A 13,896-nucleotide genomic window follows, 5' to 3' on the forward strand; every position below is an offset into this window, starting at 1 on the left:
GAGATTTGTAGAAACCCCCATTTTACAGATGAAATTAGGTCATAGAGTATCTGAACCATGACAGACATCAAGGAAAAAGAGAAGGGAAGGCTGCTTGCTGGCAGGGCCAGTGGTTGAGTGGTTAGAGCACAGGGTAATGAAGGCAGGGCCCCACGCCCGTGGGGGGCCGGTCAGGTTGGCTCTGTTCCCAGGCCACTGGCAGCAAGCAGCCCCACCCCCCAGGCAGCTGTCTTACAAATGTGTCCAACAGGTCACAGGAGGCCCCACTTGGGAATGTGACTGGTTCAGGGCAGACCCATCCACCCCCAAAGCGGGAGAAACAGCTCTGAGTGCACGCCATGATGACAGGAGACAGGGACGCTTTCTTAGTCCCATCCCTTTCCTTCCCTGATTTGAGGGGAGCTTCTTGAAAAAACTGGGGTTCCTTGAAGACAGGAGGGAGAACTTTAGGGTAATAAGGAGTGGGATAAAGCGGGGGAGGAGGGAAAATATCTTGAAATATCAGTTCAAACCCCATCCAGGTCTGCTGTATGAATGTCACCTTGGGCTGACTTTTCACTCCTCCATGTTGGGTATTCAGTTTTTTCATATGAAAAATGAAACGACTGGATAAGATGACTTCTCTAAGGACTTCTCCAGTTCCAGATCCTGTAAGGTCAGGCAGAAAGGCTGGAGAGGAAGAAAGAAGGAAGCAGAGAAGGAGAAAGGGGAAGAGGGGGAGAAGGCAGGCTGGGGATTGGGGAAAGAAGAATCAGGACCTACACTCCCCCCCTGACGCTTATGCTTGGAGACTTGCCATTGATTCACCAAGAAGAAAGGGCCTAGTACTAGATGGGTCTGTGTGTGCATATATGTGTGTGATTCAAACACTATCCTAGCTAACAAATAAATGAATATTTACTACTCATCTCCTAAATGGTGTCAAATTCAAAAGTGACAGACCCTGCCCTCAGGAAGCTTACATTCTCCTGGAGGGACATCTGTCCCAGGTAAATAAACACTGGATATCAATAAAGAGATAGGCAAACAAACATTTTATTTTTCAGTTGTGGTTGACTCTTCATGACTCCTTTCGAAGTTTTCTTAACAAATATACTGCAGTGGTTGCCATTTCCTTCTCCAGCTCATTTTACAAATGAGGAAACTGAGGCAAGCAAGATTAAAGGACTTGCCCAGGGCCACACAGCTAATATATCCCTGAGATCAAATTTGAATTCAGATTTTCTTGACTCTGGGCACAGTGCTTTATTACTCCATCCAGCTGTCTCAGGGTCACATAGGTAGTAATGGTCAAAGGTCAGATTTGCAGTAGGTGCTTAATAAATGCACATTGACTGTCACCTAAATAGGAAGTGGTTGAGTGGAAATTTGAATTCTCCCTCTCTTGATTTTAGAAACCACTAATGCTCTATCCACCAGGAGCACAAGCCAGGGAGAAGAATATACTCACTGATTTTATAATGGGATTTTTTCCCCCACATAATTCTGGGGGATTGCAGAACCCCCCTCTGCTCCCACTAATTCCTTTGCCCTGGAGCCCTTGTTTATACATCCCTAAAGTGAGGGGGCAGAGGACAGAGGAAGATCACCTTAGATGAGACTTCTAGGGAGTCTGTCTCCCTAGAGACAATCAGACAGGAATCAGAAACAGAGAGAGAGGGAGAATGGATCCCACATGTGAATACTTGGCTCCCTGTGCTGCCTTTCTTTTCTCCACTTCCACTGTTACCCTGTCCAGATTCCCAATAGCCTGCCTGCCTTCAGCATTTCTCTGGGAAGCTATAATATGACTAGATTACACTCCACAACCCACTGGTCTTGTCATATATCTCTCTGTTCCAAACCCTTCAATGTTTTTCTCTTCTCCAGCGGTTAAAGTCTAGAATCCATAGCTGACATTCAAGGTTCTCTCTAAGAAAATGAAAACTGACTAGGAGAAAATAGGAAGAAATGGATTGGAAGCCGGCATAATAGTTTGGAATGGAACAGAGTTCTTTAAACTGTAATCAATCTCGGGCCTCTTCTTTTTTGCTAAATTATATAAATTGATGCAAAGTGAAGAGAGCAGAACTGGAAGAACACTGTACATAGTAACAGCAATATTGCAACTAGAAAAGACTTGGCTACTCTGATTAATACAATGATCCAAGACAATTTCAAAGGACTCGTGATGAAAAATGCTATCCACTTCCAGAGAGAAAACTGAAGAACTCAGTGCAGATTGAAGCCTATTTTTTCTACTTTATTTTTCTTGATGCTGTGTGTCTTTTATTTTGCAATATTACTAATATGGAAATGTTTTATATGGATTCACATGTATAATCAATACATATTGCTTGCCATCTCAAAGGTGGGATAAGGGAAGGAGGGGGAAAATTTGGAACTCAAAAAAATTTTAATGAATGTTAATTGTTTTACATGAAATTGGGGAATGTTTAATCATATATGTATACGTGTACATGTATATACATGTGTATATTTTAATGTACAGGCATGTGTACATTATGCAAAGTATTGCACATGTGTGTTTTGTATGAATATACATATTATGTATTCACATGTACATGTATATATATATATATATATATATATATATATATATATATATATTGCCCTGAGACCTCAGAAACTTAGGCTCGTGAATAAAGCCCAAATACCTTAGCTGGATTTTACAGGCTACCCATAATGGAATGAGATGACATGCTGCAATCTACAGCATCATTTACAGATTTCTTCTTGACCCCTTGCTTACTCCTATTCCACCCCACAACCACCAAGCTAAGAAAAGGGAAAGCAGAAAAGGGGAAAAGATAATATCTGAAATTAATTGTTCAAGAGAAGTTGCTTAAATGATGGTTTTATTTGTGTTCATTTGTTGAGAGTAGCAGATAGAGAGTTGACAAAAGAATTGAGACCTGGGTTGAGTTCTGCTTCTAATACATGCTGGTGGTATGACCCTGGTATTGGTCACTTGGTGACAAGTCATTCAGTGCCCCCCAGACAAATCTCTAAGATTATATAAATTGCAGAATAGATGCTAACTGCATTAATGGAGGGAATTTTCACATTGGGAATTCCATGCAATGATGAAATATCATAGGTCAAGTTAACTACCCAAGAATGGAAGAAAGAAGAAAGTGTCAAGAACTTATGAGGTCGAGCTACGGAAGGAGAAGAAATGAGGTTTTTTTCTGCTTCTGGATGCCTTCAGCCCCTGTTCTATTCAATTCTATCAGACGATTATCCTTAGCCTTTCATTCTTTTTTCCTTTCACCCCCTTTGTACCTACTTATTCCTTTCTATTCCCATACTGACTCCCTATTTACCCCCATAGCTTTTTACCCTCTCCCTGGGCCCAAGTCCCCACTCTGGCTCCCTCTTCTCAGACATCCTTCAGTCTTCAACCTTACCATCATCCATCAGTGTCTTTCCCAGAGATCCTTCTATTCTATTTCCTCCACTTGAGTGTCTATTATATATTAAAAAGCAATACAGAAAAGAAAAAGCCTTTCTTAGGATTCAGGATACATAGATTCTGTCTTGTTTCCACTACTAAATTGTTGTATGTCATTGGGCAAGTCATTTTCCTTTTGCCTGACCTCAGCTGCCTAATCTGTACATTAAATAATTTGGATTAGATGATCATGTGTCCTGACTCCAGTTCAGTGATAACATGATACCATGACCCAAAAAGTCCCTTCCAATTCTTGTCTGTAGTTACTGTGAGTAAATTTTTAAATTTTATCTATTTTTTAAATTTATAGAACAAACATTTCTGGAAAATACTACAACAAAAAAGATAATCGTAACACGAAACTTCAAGTCCACTATGTATAATTTGCTATTTCTTATAAATACACAACAAAATTATCATGTATTTCCTTTTTCCTTTCCTTTTCTTTCTCCCCACCACATTCCAGAGATGGTTACCATTAGATACAAAGAGATGTATATGTATAAAATTATTCTATACATACTTCCATTTATCAATTCTTTTTCTGAATACAGATAGTATCTTCCTTCATATTATTCTTTTTAGCTAATTTGGGTACTATAATAGTCAAAATGACGTTCACTCAAAGTCATTTCTAAAATAATATTATAATAAAATAAATAATGTTACAGTATACAATGTTCTCTTGGTTCTGTTCATTTTGCTCTTCATTATTTTATGAAAGTCCACATTTTTCTGAGATCATTGAGCTCATCGTTTTTAATGTCTTGTTTTTAATTTATAGAATAAAACAAGCATTTCTATAGCACAGAACAATATAAAAATGATTGTACATAAATCTGCAAATCTATTATACACAACTTGCTATTCCAATTCAAACATACAACAAAATTATCACATAAATTTCTTTTTTTTCCTTCTCTCTCCTCTCTAGAGATGGCAACTATTAGACACAAATAGGCAAATATATATATAAAATTATTCTACAAGTATTTCTATTTATTATTTATTTCTCTGGATGTAGATAGTATCATTCTTCATATATCTTTTATGTTGTTTTTTCCCCATAATGGCATACAATAAAAAGATGATTACGCACAGAACTGTAAATCTCCTATATACAACTTGGGTATTCCTTTCATACATATAACAAAATTATCATATAAATTTTTTCCTCCCTCCTCCTTCCATATATATGACTATCATTAGACAGAAACAGACAGAAATATATTTATCTATCTAGATATATATAGATATAGATATATAGATATAGAGAGAGATGTGCATATGCATGTATGTAAAATTATGCTATATATACTTGTATTTATCAGTTCTTTCTTTGGATATAAATAGTGTCTTTCTTTATACATCCTTTATAGTTAAGTTGGGGATTTATAATAGTCAAAACTACTTTTTCATTCGCTTAAGATAATGTTGCTATTACTGTATACAATATTTTCTTGGTTATGCTCATTTCAAATTCTTCATTTATTTCATGCAAGTCTTTCCAGATTTTTATAAAATCATTAAGTTTCTCATTTCTAATAGCAGAGTAGTATTATATCACAATCATATACCACAGCTTGTTCAGTCATTCCCCAAATGATGGACATACCTGTTATTTCCCATTCTTTGCTATCACAAAAAGAGCTACTACAAATATTTTGAACACATAGGTTCTTTTCCTTTTTCTCTAATCATCTTTGGAAACAGACCTAGTAAAGGTATTGTTAGGTCAAAGGATAAAGCAGTTTAATAATTCTTTGGGCATAATTCCAGATTGCTCTCCAAAATAGCTGGATCAGTTCACAATTTCACCATTTTAATTTTTCCATCCCCTCCAATATTTGTCATTTTTGTTCAATCATTTTAGCTATTTTGATAGGTATAAAATGATATCTCAAAGTAGTTTTAATTTGCATTTTTCTAATCAACAAGGATTCAGAGCTTTTTAAATATGATTTTAAATCGTTTTGGTTTCTTCATTGGAAGAATGCCTTTGTCCTTTGACCATTTATCAGTTGGGGAATGACTCGTAGGTTTCTATGAGTTTATGATTCTAAGCCTCTCCGCTCCCCATCTTGCCTGCTCGCGTTAGGCAGGAATCCCCCACAGATTCCCTGGGGTTTGCACCCTCCCCCCTTCACCTCCCCTCTGCAGCACCCCTTCATGTCTCAGGATTGCCCTTTCCTGGGTGGAGCAGCAGAAAAGGTCCTTGATCCCTGCCTGGAACTGTCTTGAGAGGCAGAAGCAGAGAATCGGGCTGACGGCACAATTGGAATAGGCTAGGAGAGTGCAGAGGCTGGTAGCCACAAAGACTGTGTGGGTGTCGGGCAGGTGTCCCACCGCAGCCACATAGCCCAGGACAGAACATGGCCCCCACATGAGTACAAAGACCACCAGGACTATCAGGATGAGGCCCGTGGCTTCTCGGTGCTGCCGGACATCCAGGGGGACTTGGGGCCACTCCCCCCTCCACAAGAGCCAGCCCAGGTGAGTGAAACTCAGCAGCAGCATCAGAGCAAAAGGCAGGAAGGCCAGGGCCCCGAGGAGGGTGAAATAGCAGCTGGTCTGGGCAGGGGCCAGGAGCATCAGGCAGGAATGGACAAGAGTCGATCCGGTTCCCACAGCTGCCTCCTCCCCATCATCCTTCCCCTCTTCCACCACTCTCTGGAATAGCCAGTTGGGCAGAGACACAGAGAAACCCAGGATCCACATGGTCAAGCAGAGCAACAGCTGGGCTCCTCTGCCAGCTGGCAAGGCCACAGCGGGGAAGGCCACGGCGGCGTGGCGAAGGAGAGCCGTGGCCACCATGCTGTAGAAGGTGCAGAACATGGTGCCCATATTGAAGCTCTGGCTGGTGGTGCAGACAAAGGGGCCCAGCCACCAGTCCTCCTGGAGGAAGGTCAGCAGCAAAACGGGCACCACATACACCAGGAAGACCAGGTCTGACAGGGTGATGTTCACCATGAGGCTGTTGGTCAGAGCCAGGAGTGGGCCGGGGCCTTGGCCCCTCAAGCCGGAGCCTCTGCCCAGGATAACCAGCATCAGTCCGTTGGCCAACAGCCCTACCAGTAAGATGAGACCACAGAGGGCAGCAAAGAGGGGGCGAAGCCGAGACTCAGGAAGGCCATGGAGGTTGTCAGCCAAGGTGCCATTGCGTTTGGGCATGAACTCCATCCTTCTTCTCGTTCAATCCCACTACAATAGATTAGGAGATTGTCCTGAAGTCAGCAAGCAGAAGTCCAAAGAATGATAGGATTTAGAGCAGACCTCTTAATCTAACATCCCCATTTTATATATGAGGAAAGGGAGAGAAGTGATTATTCAAAGTCACAGAACTTGTTTTTGTCAGAATTGAGACCAGGTCCCCTGGCTTCCAGGTCCTTCTGCTCCTTCACAATACTCCTTCCCTAACCCAAAGGAACAGCTCCCTCCTTAAATCTCATACAAACACTCAGATCTCTGAGGTTGTACTGGATTAATCCTAGTAATAGTTCCGGCATATTAAAGTCAGCCAGGTGGTGCTGGGAATAGAATGCTAGACCTAGAGTCAGGAAGACCTGAATTTGAATTTGATCTCAGGTACTTCCTATGTGACCCTGAATAAATACTTCAATTTCCTCATCTGTAAAATGGGCCTAATAGCAGCATTTATCTCTTAGAGAACTCAGTAGTGCATTGATAGAGTGCCAGGTCTGGAGTAAGAAAGATTCATCTTCCTGAGTTCAAAGCTTTCTTTGGACACTTATTGTGCAATCCTGGGCAAGTCATTTTTGTCCTATTTGCTTCAGTTTCCTCATCTGTAAAATGAGCTAGAGAAGGAAATGGCAAACTACTCTAGTATCTCTGCCAACAAAACCCCAAGTGAGTTGGGAAGAATAGGACATGATTAAAACAACTGAACAATAGCAGTAATCTTTTGATGTTGTAGTGAGGATCAGATAAGGTAATATTTGTAAAACGCTTAGCATAGTACCTGCCACATAGTAAGGCATAATAAATGCTAGCTACCATTATTAGCAGGTGCTTAGTAAGTGTTCGCCGATCGATCTGCTAATCTATGTTCCATAACTGGATTTTGTGGAGAAACTTAATGCAAGTCACTCCATGAATCAACAATTAGTCATTGAGTTTCTACTATGGAACTTCCTACTAAGGATGGAAGGTTAGATTTGACCAGAAGTCAAGAAGACTGGTTCTGGTCCCATTTCTGCTGATGCTTTTTGGTGTGACGTGATCTCTGGGTTTTAGTTCCCTCCTCTGGGCAATGAGGATAATAGTTCTTGCCCTGCCTATTTCATTATGAGACAGCTAAGTTTGTCATAATAGAGCAGAGCCAAGAATAAAGAAAACCTGAGTTCAAATCCAGTCACAGGCACTTAAACCAGTTCTCCAGGTAGAAAGCTAGTTAGCTAATGGCTCTTCACAGCCTGGGCATATCTTGCCTTTGTAGCCTTATCATACATGACTCTCTTCAAATAATTTATGTTCCAGCCACATTTGATCTTCTTGCTATTGCTCACACACATCCCCTATCTCTGTCTTTGCACTGACCATCAGCCATATTGTAGAAGGTCCCGTCTCTTCAGCTTTGCCTCTTAAAATTCCGGGCTTCCTTCCAGAAGGAATTCAAGTGCTACCTTTTGCCTGAGGGCCTCTGCCGGGCTCTCCCTCCCCTCTTTCCCAGCTGCTAGTACTCCTCCCTCCCACTGAGGTACTCAGTCTGGTTTGCATGTGTTTTATAAACGCTTTTACAGGGTGTCCCAAAAGTCTTTGTGCAGTTTTAAGCTTTAATAGCTATTAAAGTTTAAGTTTTAATGGCTAAAAACTGCCTTAGGCTCTTGGGACAGCCTGCATCTTGTCTCTTAAGAGCAGAAATTGACTGCTTTGTTTGTATTTTTTTAAGTTTTAAGTTTTCAATAGTATTTTATTCTTCCAAATACTTGTAACAATGGTTTTCAACATTCATTTTTGTAAGACTTTGTGTTCCAAATTTTTCTCCCTTCCCCCTCTTACTTTCCACCTCCCCAAGACAGCATTGCTTGTAGTTTTATCCTTTGTATCTAGCATAGTTAGTTCCTTAATAAATGTTTATTGATTGGCGGATCAAAATCTTTTAGGTCTTGGACTTCAGGGAATGGGCACCTGGGGGGAAGGAAGGAGCAGAAGATACATCAGGAGAGAGGTCATTCCTGCCCATTCTTCCCCCATATCATCTTATTCTATTTTCCTTTTACAGATAGAGAAACTGAGGCCCAGAGACAGGAAATAACTTTGATGGTCAAAGAGCAAGTTAGTGGCAGAATTCTTGTGACTCCTGGTCCAGTGCTCCTTCCACCACAAAAGGTTGCATTTCTGAAGTGGAAGAGACTTGGAAGGGTCAACAGATCCAACGTCTTGCCTTCAGTAGCAACAAAATGGAATAGAGGAAAATAACCAAAGTGTTGAGCTAGGGGGAAAACGCCATATATGAATCACTTGTAACCAGGAGGAAAAAAGACCAAAGGGAGACTCAATAGAACAGAGGATTTTCAAACTTTTTTTGTCCCTGATCCCTTTGGCTTTCAATAAAGCTTCCCATATTCCCTACTCAATAATGAAAAGGAATGTATTCTAGAGCTTGTCGTGAATATGAACTTAAGAATAAAATAAAATAATTCATTTCAATAGCAAAATATAATTATTTACTAATTATTTTCTGACACAACCAGTAAGTGTCTAAGATTGGATTGGAATTCAGATCTTTCCTACTTTAGGATTGGCACTCTATCCACTGTGTCACCTCGCTGCCCCTGTCAGCCAGGTGATCTTGTACCATTCAATTCCCTCATTCTTCACTCCTCTCTTGTCCCTCTCCCTTCCTTTTTCTCTATAACTTGATCCCTTTCTTAGTAACCACCACCTCTCCCTCAAACTTCCCAAACGAGAACTTTCTGTTCTCTAAACAACCTCTAGAGAAGGGCCCCTGCCACCACCAAGTCTTCTTTAGCCAATTGAACATCTCCTGGGAGTCAAGAAGCCCCTCTCATAGCTTCACTTATAAGTCTCTTGCTGCTACATACCCCAGGTGTGGCTCCGAGCCTCCTGTTAGCCAACCTCAGGGGCTCCCGGCTCACTCTATCCACTCTTTAAAGTGTAGAGATGAAGATGAAAGCTCCTCCACTGACCAGCTCTGGGATGATATGAAGAAAGAAGATAACCTGCAGGGAAGGGGATGGTCCCAGGGGCTACCCTTTCTGGGACCAGCCAGAGACAGATGAGAGGACTGTAATATCCAGGTGGGCCTCCTGTAAATCACACCTCGCCAACTCTGCCTCATTAACACACGGATCCCTGCATCCCATAGGGCTAGCCCTAGCCCCCGGGCCCTGAGATACAGAAAAGAGCTGTTGGCAAAACTAAGAGCAACCAGCACTCAATCATCGCCACCCATATACCCACCACTTCCTCTCTGTCTGTCTCTGTTTCTCTGTCCTTCTCTCTGTTTCTGTTTCTCTCTGTGTGTCTCTCTGTATCTCTCTCTCTTCCTTCTCTCTTTCTCTGTCTCTGTTTTCTCTCTGTGTCTCTGCATCTCTCTTTCTCAGTCTTTCTGTCTCTTCTTCCTTCCCTCATTTTCTTTGTGTGTACGTGTCTCTTTCTCTCCCTTCTCCCCTCCTTTGTATGTGTCTCTCTTGTCTCTTTGTCTCTTCTCTTCCCTCTTTCTTTCTCTTTGTCTCCCTTTCCACCTCTCTGTTTGTCTCTCCCTTCCTTCCTCCCTTTCCTACCTCCTCTTCTTCCTATAGCAACAGCTCCCAAAGAGGTTAAGAGAGGGTGGAGAGAGGACAGTCAGGGAAACCTGGTAGAACAGAAAGAATGCTGGGTCAGATTTTTGTTCTGGGATCTAGCATCGAGGTGACTTCAGCTTAGTCACTTCTTAATCACTTATTCTGTTCTCTAAGTCTCAGCTTCCTCATGTATAAAATGAAGAGCAATGCTCTTCAGTTCTTCTTCTGTGATGTGAATATAAGTATAGAGATGTAGAAAGTCTTAGACTGAAACATAGAAAAGAACTGCATCCTGTCTCCCCATTTTACAGATGAGAAAACTGAGGGCAAGAGAAGCCTAAAAGAACACAGAGAATAAATGGGAGAGTCGAGATTTGAATTCAGGTTATCTAACTATTGCATTTAACTATTGTTAGGGCAGCTTGGTGGCTCTGTCCACTGATAGAGCACTGGGCCTGGAGTCTGTTTAAATTCAGCTTCGGATATTAGCTGTTTGATCCTGACAAGTCATTTAATCCCATTTGCCTCAGTTTTCTCATTTACAAAATGAGCCTTAGACACTTACTACCTATGTTATCCTGGTAAGTCACTTAGGCCCATTTACCTCAGTTTCCTCATCTGTAAAATGAGCCTTAGACACTTACTACCTATGTTATCCTGGTAAGTCACTTAGCCCCATTTGCCTCAATTTTCTCGTCTGTAAAATGAGCCTTTGATACTTACTAGCTGTGTTCTCTTGGTCACTTAATCCCATTTTCCTCAGTTTCCTCATCTGTAAAATGAGCCTTAGACACTTACTACCTATGTTATCCTGACAAGTCACTTAAACTCATCTGTAACAGGGGCCTCAGACACTTACTAGCTGTGTGATTCTGGGCAAATCACTTAACCCTGTTTTTCCCATCTGTAAAATGAGCTGGAGAAGGAAATAGCAAACCACACAGTATCTCTGCCAAGAAAACCCCAAATGGGGTCAGGATTGAAATGACTGAACAACAGCATTTCATTGTGAACTTGGCACTCTTTTCACTGTGTCACAGCTTAAGGTGGGCCCTGCAGGAGCTGAGTAATGGAGGAAGTGAGTGGACAAAAGACAGAACCCGGGGGTCAGAGGAAATGTAGCCCACACAGAATCCTCAAGAGCCCCAGCTGGAGGAGGAGGAGGCGGCTTTTTTTTAGTGGAAGGCAGTTTGGTATGATGGAAAGTGAAATGAGGATCCAAATATGAATCTAGGCTCTGCCACATACTTTCTGTGTGACCTGGGGCAAGTGATTCCATTTCTCAGGGCCTTATTTTTCTCTTTTGTCAAATGCTTCCTCCTCCAGGTTTCCTTATTTTGCAAACTGAGAGTCATCTGTTCCTCTTCCTTCTGTTGCCAGGTCTAGTCAATTCTTCATTCGCAATACCTCTCACCTCCATCTTCCATTTTTCTCTTTCACTCTCTGCCTCAGCTCCTGACTTCCCCATTTTCTTCCCTTTTTCATACATCTTCCCACATAGTTGCCTAGACAATATGAATAAGACACAGATCCGAGAGTGTCAGCTACGTATTAAATTTTTCCCCATAGCTCCCTACTGCTTTTAGGACTAAAAAAACAATAAGGTTCTCCACAATATCTAAGACACTCCATTTCCCAACTTCATGGGCCTCCCATGCCCAGAAGGCACTCTTTCCTTACACATGTTGTATACCTCTTGGCTGCCTTCAGAATGCAATTTCATCAGGTGTCTTTTCTTATACGAGGTCTTTCCTGGTCCCTCCTGCCATAGCTGTCTTCTTCTTCTTGAGATTATTTTGACAACATTTTCTATTTACTTACTAGAGTCCCCATGGTATCCGTGAAATAGAATGCAGTAAGTTTCTTGAGGGCAGAGGCTGTCTCATTTTGTATTTCTGTCTCCACCACTCAGAAGAATGCTTTGCACACAATAGAACTTTTATAAATCTTTGTTGAATTGAATTAAATTGGTTGAATTGATTTTGGTCGTTTTCAGTCCTGCACTTTGTGACCCCCATTTGGGGATTTCTTGGAAAATACACTGAATTTGCCATTTCCTTCTCCAGTTCATGTGACAGATAAAGAAACTGAGGTAAACAGGGATGAGTGACCTGTCCAGGGTCACACAGCTAGAAAGTGTCTGAGGCCAGATTTGAATTCAGGAAGATGGGTCTTCTTACCTCCAGGCCCACCAATATCTGGCCGGCCTAGATGATCCCAGCTTCATTCTGTGATAAGGCCCCACATTCAACACTGACATTTCCTGACTGTATGACTATGGATGAGTCAAGTAGCTTCTGAGCTTCAGTTTTCTTCTATGTAAAACTAACTGAGGCAGCCAGGTGGATGGAGTGTCAGAGATAGAGTTAGGAAGACCTGAGTTCAAATCTAGCCTCAGACATTTATTAATTATCACCCTGGGTAGTCACTAGCTATGTCACCTTATCATTAGCTATGTCACACTTAGACAAGTCTGTTTCGATTTCCTCATTTTTGAAATGGGCATAATAATAGCAATTATCTCCCTGAGTTGTATTGAGGATAAAATGAGATAATATTTGTGCTTTGCAATATTTAGGTTAAATATTGACAATTATTAAAAATCAATTTAAAAATAAACTCTATCTCCAGGATCAAATATAAATAAAGGATTTTATATTAATATAAAGATTATATGAAATATGTAAGTATATTTATAGATTAAATATTTTATTATTGTCTTTTGGTCATGTCATTGCATCTAACTCTTTGTGATTCTATTTGGGGGGTTTCCTTGGCAAGGATACTGAAGTGTTTGCCATTTCCTTCTCCATCTCATTTTTTAAAATGAGGAACTAAAGCAAACAGGATTGACCAACTAGTAAGTGTCTGAGGTCAGATTTGAACTCAGGAAGATGAATCTTCCTGATTTCCAAGCCACCTAGCTGCCCCACATTAAGTAGATATTTATATAAATATATTTACATAAATAAAAGTCTTTTATTTATATTTGATCCTAGGACTACATTGTAATTTTTTTTTCTTGTGAAGGAGAGTCACTCGGTCAATAAGCATATATTAAATCCTAACTGTGTGCCAAGAAAGGCTGAAAACGCGGTTCCTGCCCTCAAGGAGCTCACATGTAATGGTTAATTTGTTCAAACCTTCACTTTAGAAAAATCACTTTGACAGTTGTGTGGAAGATGCATCAGAGTGGGAAGAGACTTGTGGCTACTGAGATAGTCGGCATGTCTGCCTGGGCTCCTACATCCATGGGCAGTCTGACTCTAATTGAGGCAGCCCTGGAGGCATGTGTACTTCCCTCTGGACTCCCGCCTCCCTCTGGAACACTGTTCCTCAAGGCCCCCAGGCCCCCATGTCCTCCAGTCCAAGTGACTGATTTAGACTGATAGACCAAATCAGTGAACAGAAATCACACACGACAGCTTCCCATCTATGCCCTGTCATCGCTAGCATTCGAGGCACTGAGCAAAGCCATGTGCTCTCCTTGCCCTCACTAAGTCGGTGACCTCCAGCAGTCAGGCAGTAGTCACTCCTAGCCGGCAGAAGCTTGAAGGGTAGATAACAGAAGTGGGAGGGAGTGAATAATCAAGGATGACTCTGCGTTTTTGAATCTGGGAGAATGGCAGTGCTGGCAGCAGCTCCGAGAAACTGGGAGGGGAGGAGGCGTCCAAA

At 41.5% G+C, this 13,896-nt stretch overlaps 1 protein-coding gene across 1 annotated transcript; it reads right to left on the reverse strand.

Moving 5' to 3' along the window:
- Positions 1-5,548: 5,548 nt before the first annotated feature.
- On the reverse strand, positions 5,549-6,634 carry LOC100929499 (galanin receptor type 1-like). The gene has a single exon (XM_031968626.1). The coding sequence runs from the start codon at positions 6,632-6,634 to the stop codon at positions 5,549-5,551; it is 1,086 nt and encodes a 361-aa protein (XP_031824486.1).
- Between the last annotated feature and the right edge of the window lie 7,262 nt (positions 6,635-13,896).

Source organism: Sarcophilus harrisii, chromosome 4, assembly GCF_902635505.1.
Source record: "Sarcophilus harrisii chromosome 4, mSarHar1.11, whole genome shotgun sequence".
Classification (NCBI taxonomy): Eukaryota; Metazoa; Chordata; class Mammalia; order Dasyuromorphia; family Dasyuridae; genus Sarcophilus; species Sarcophilus harrisii.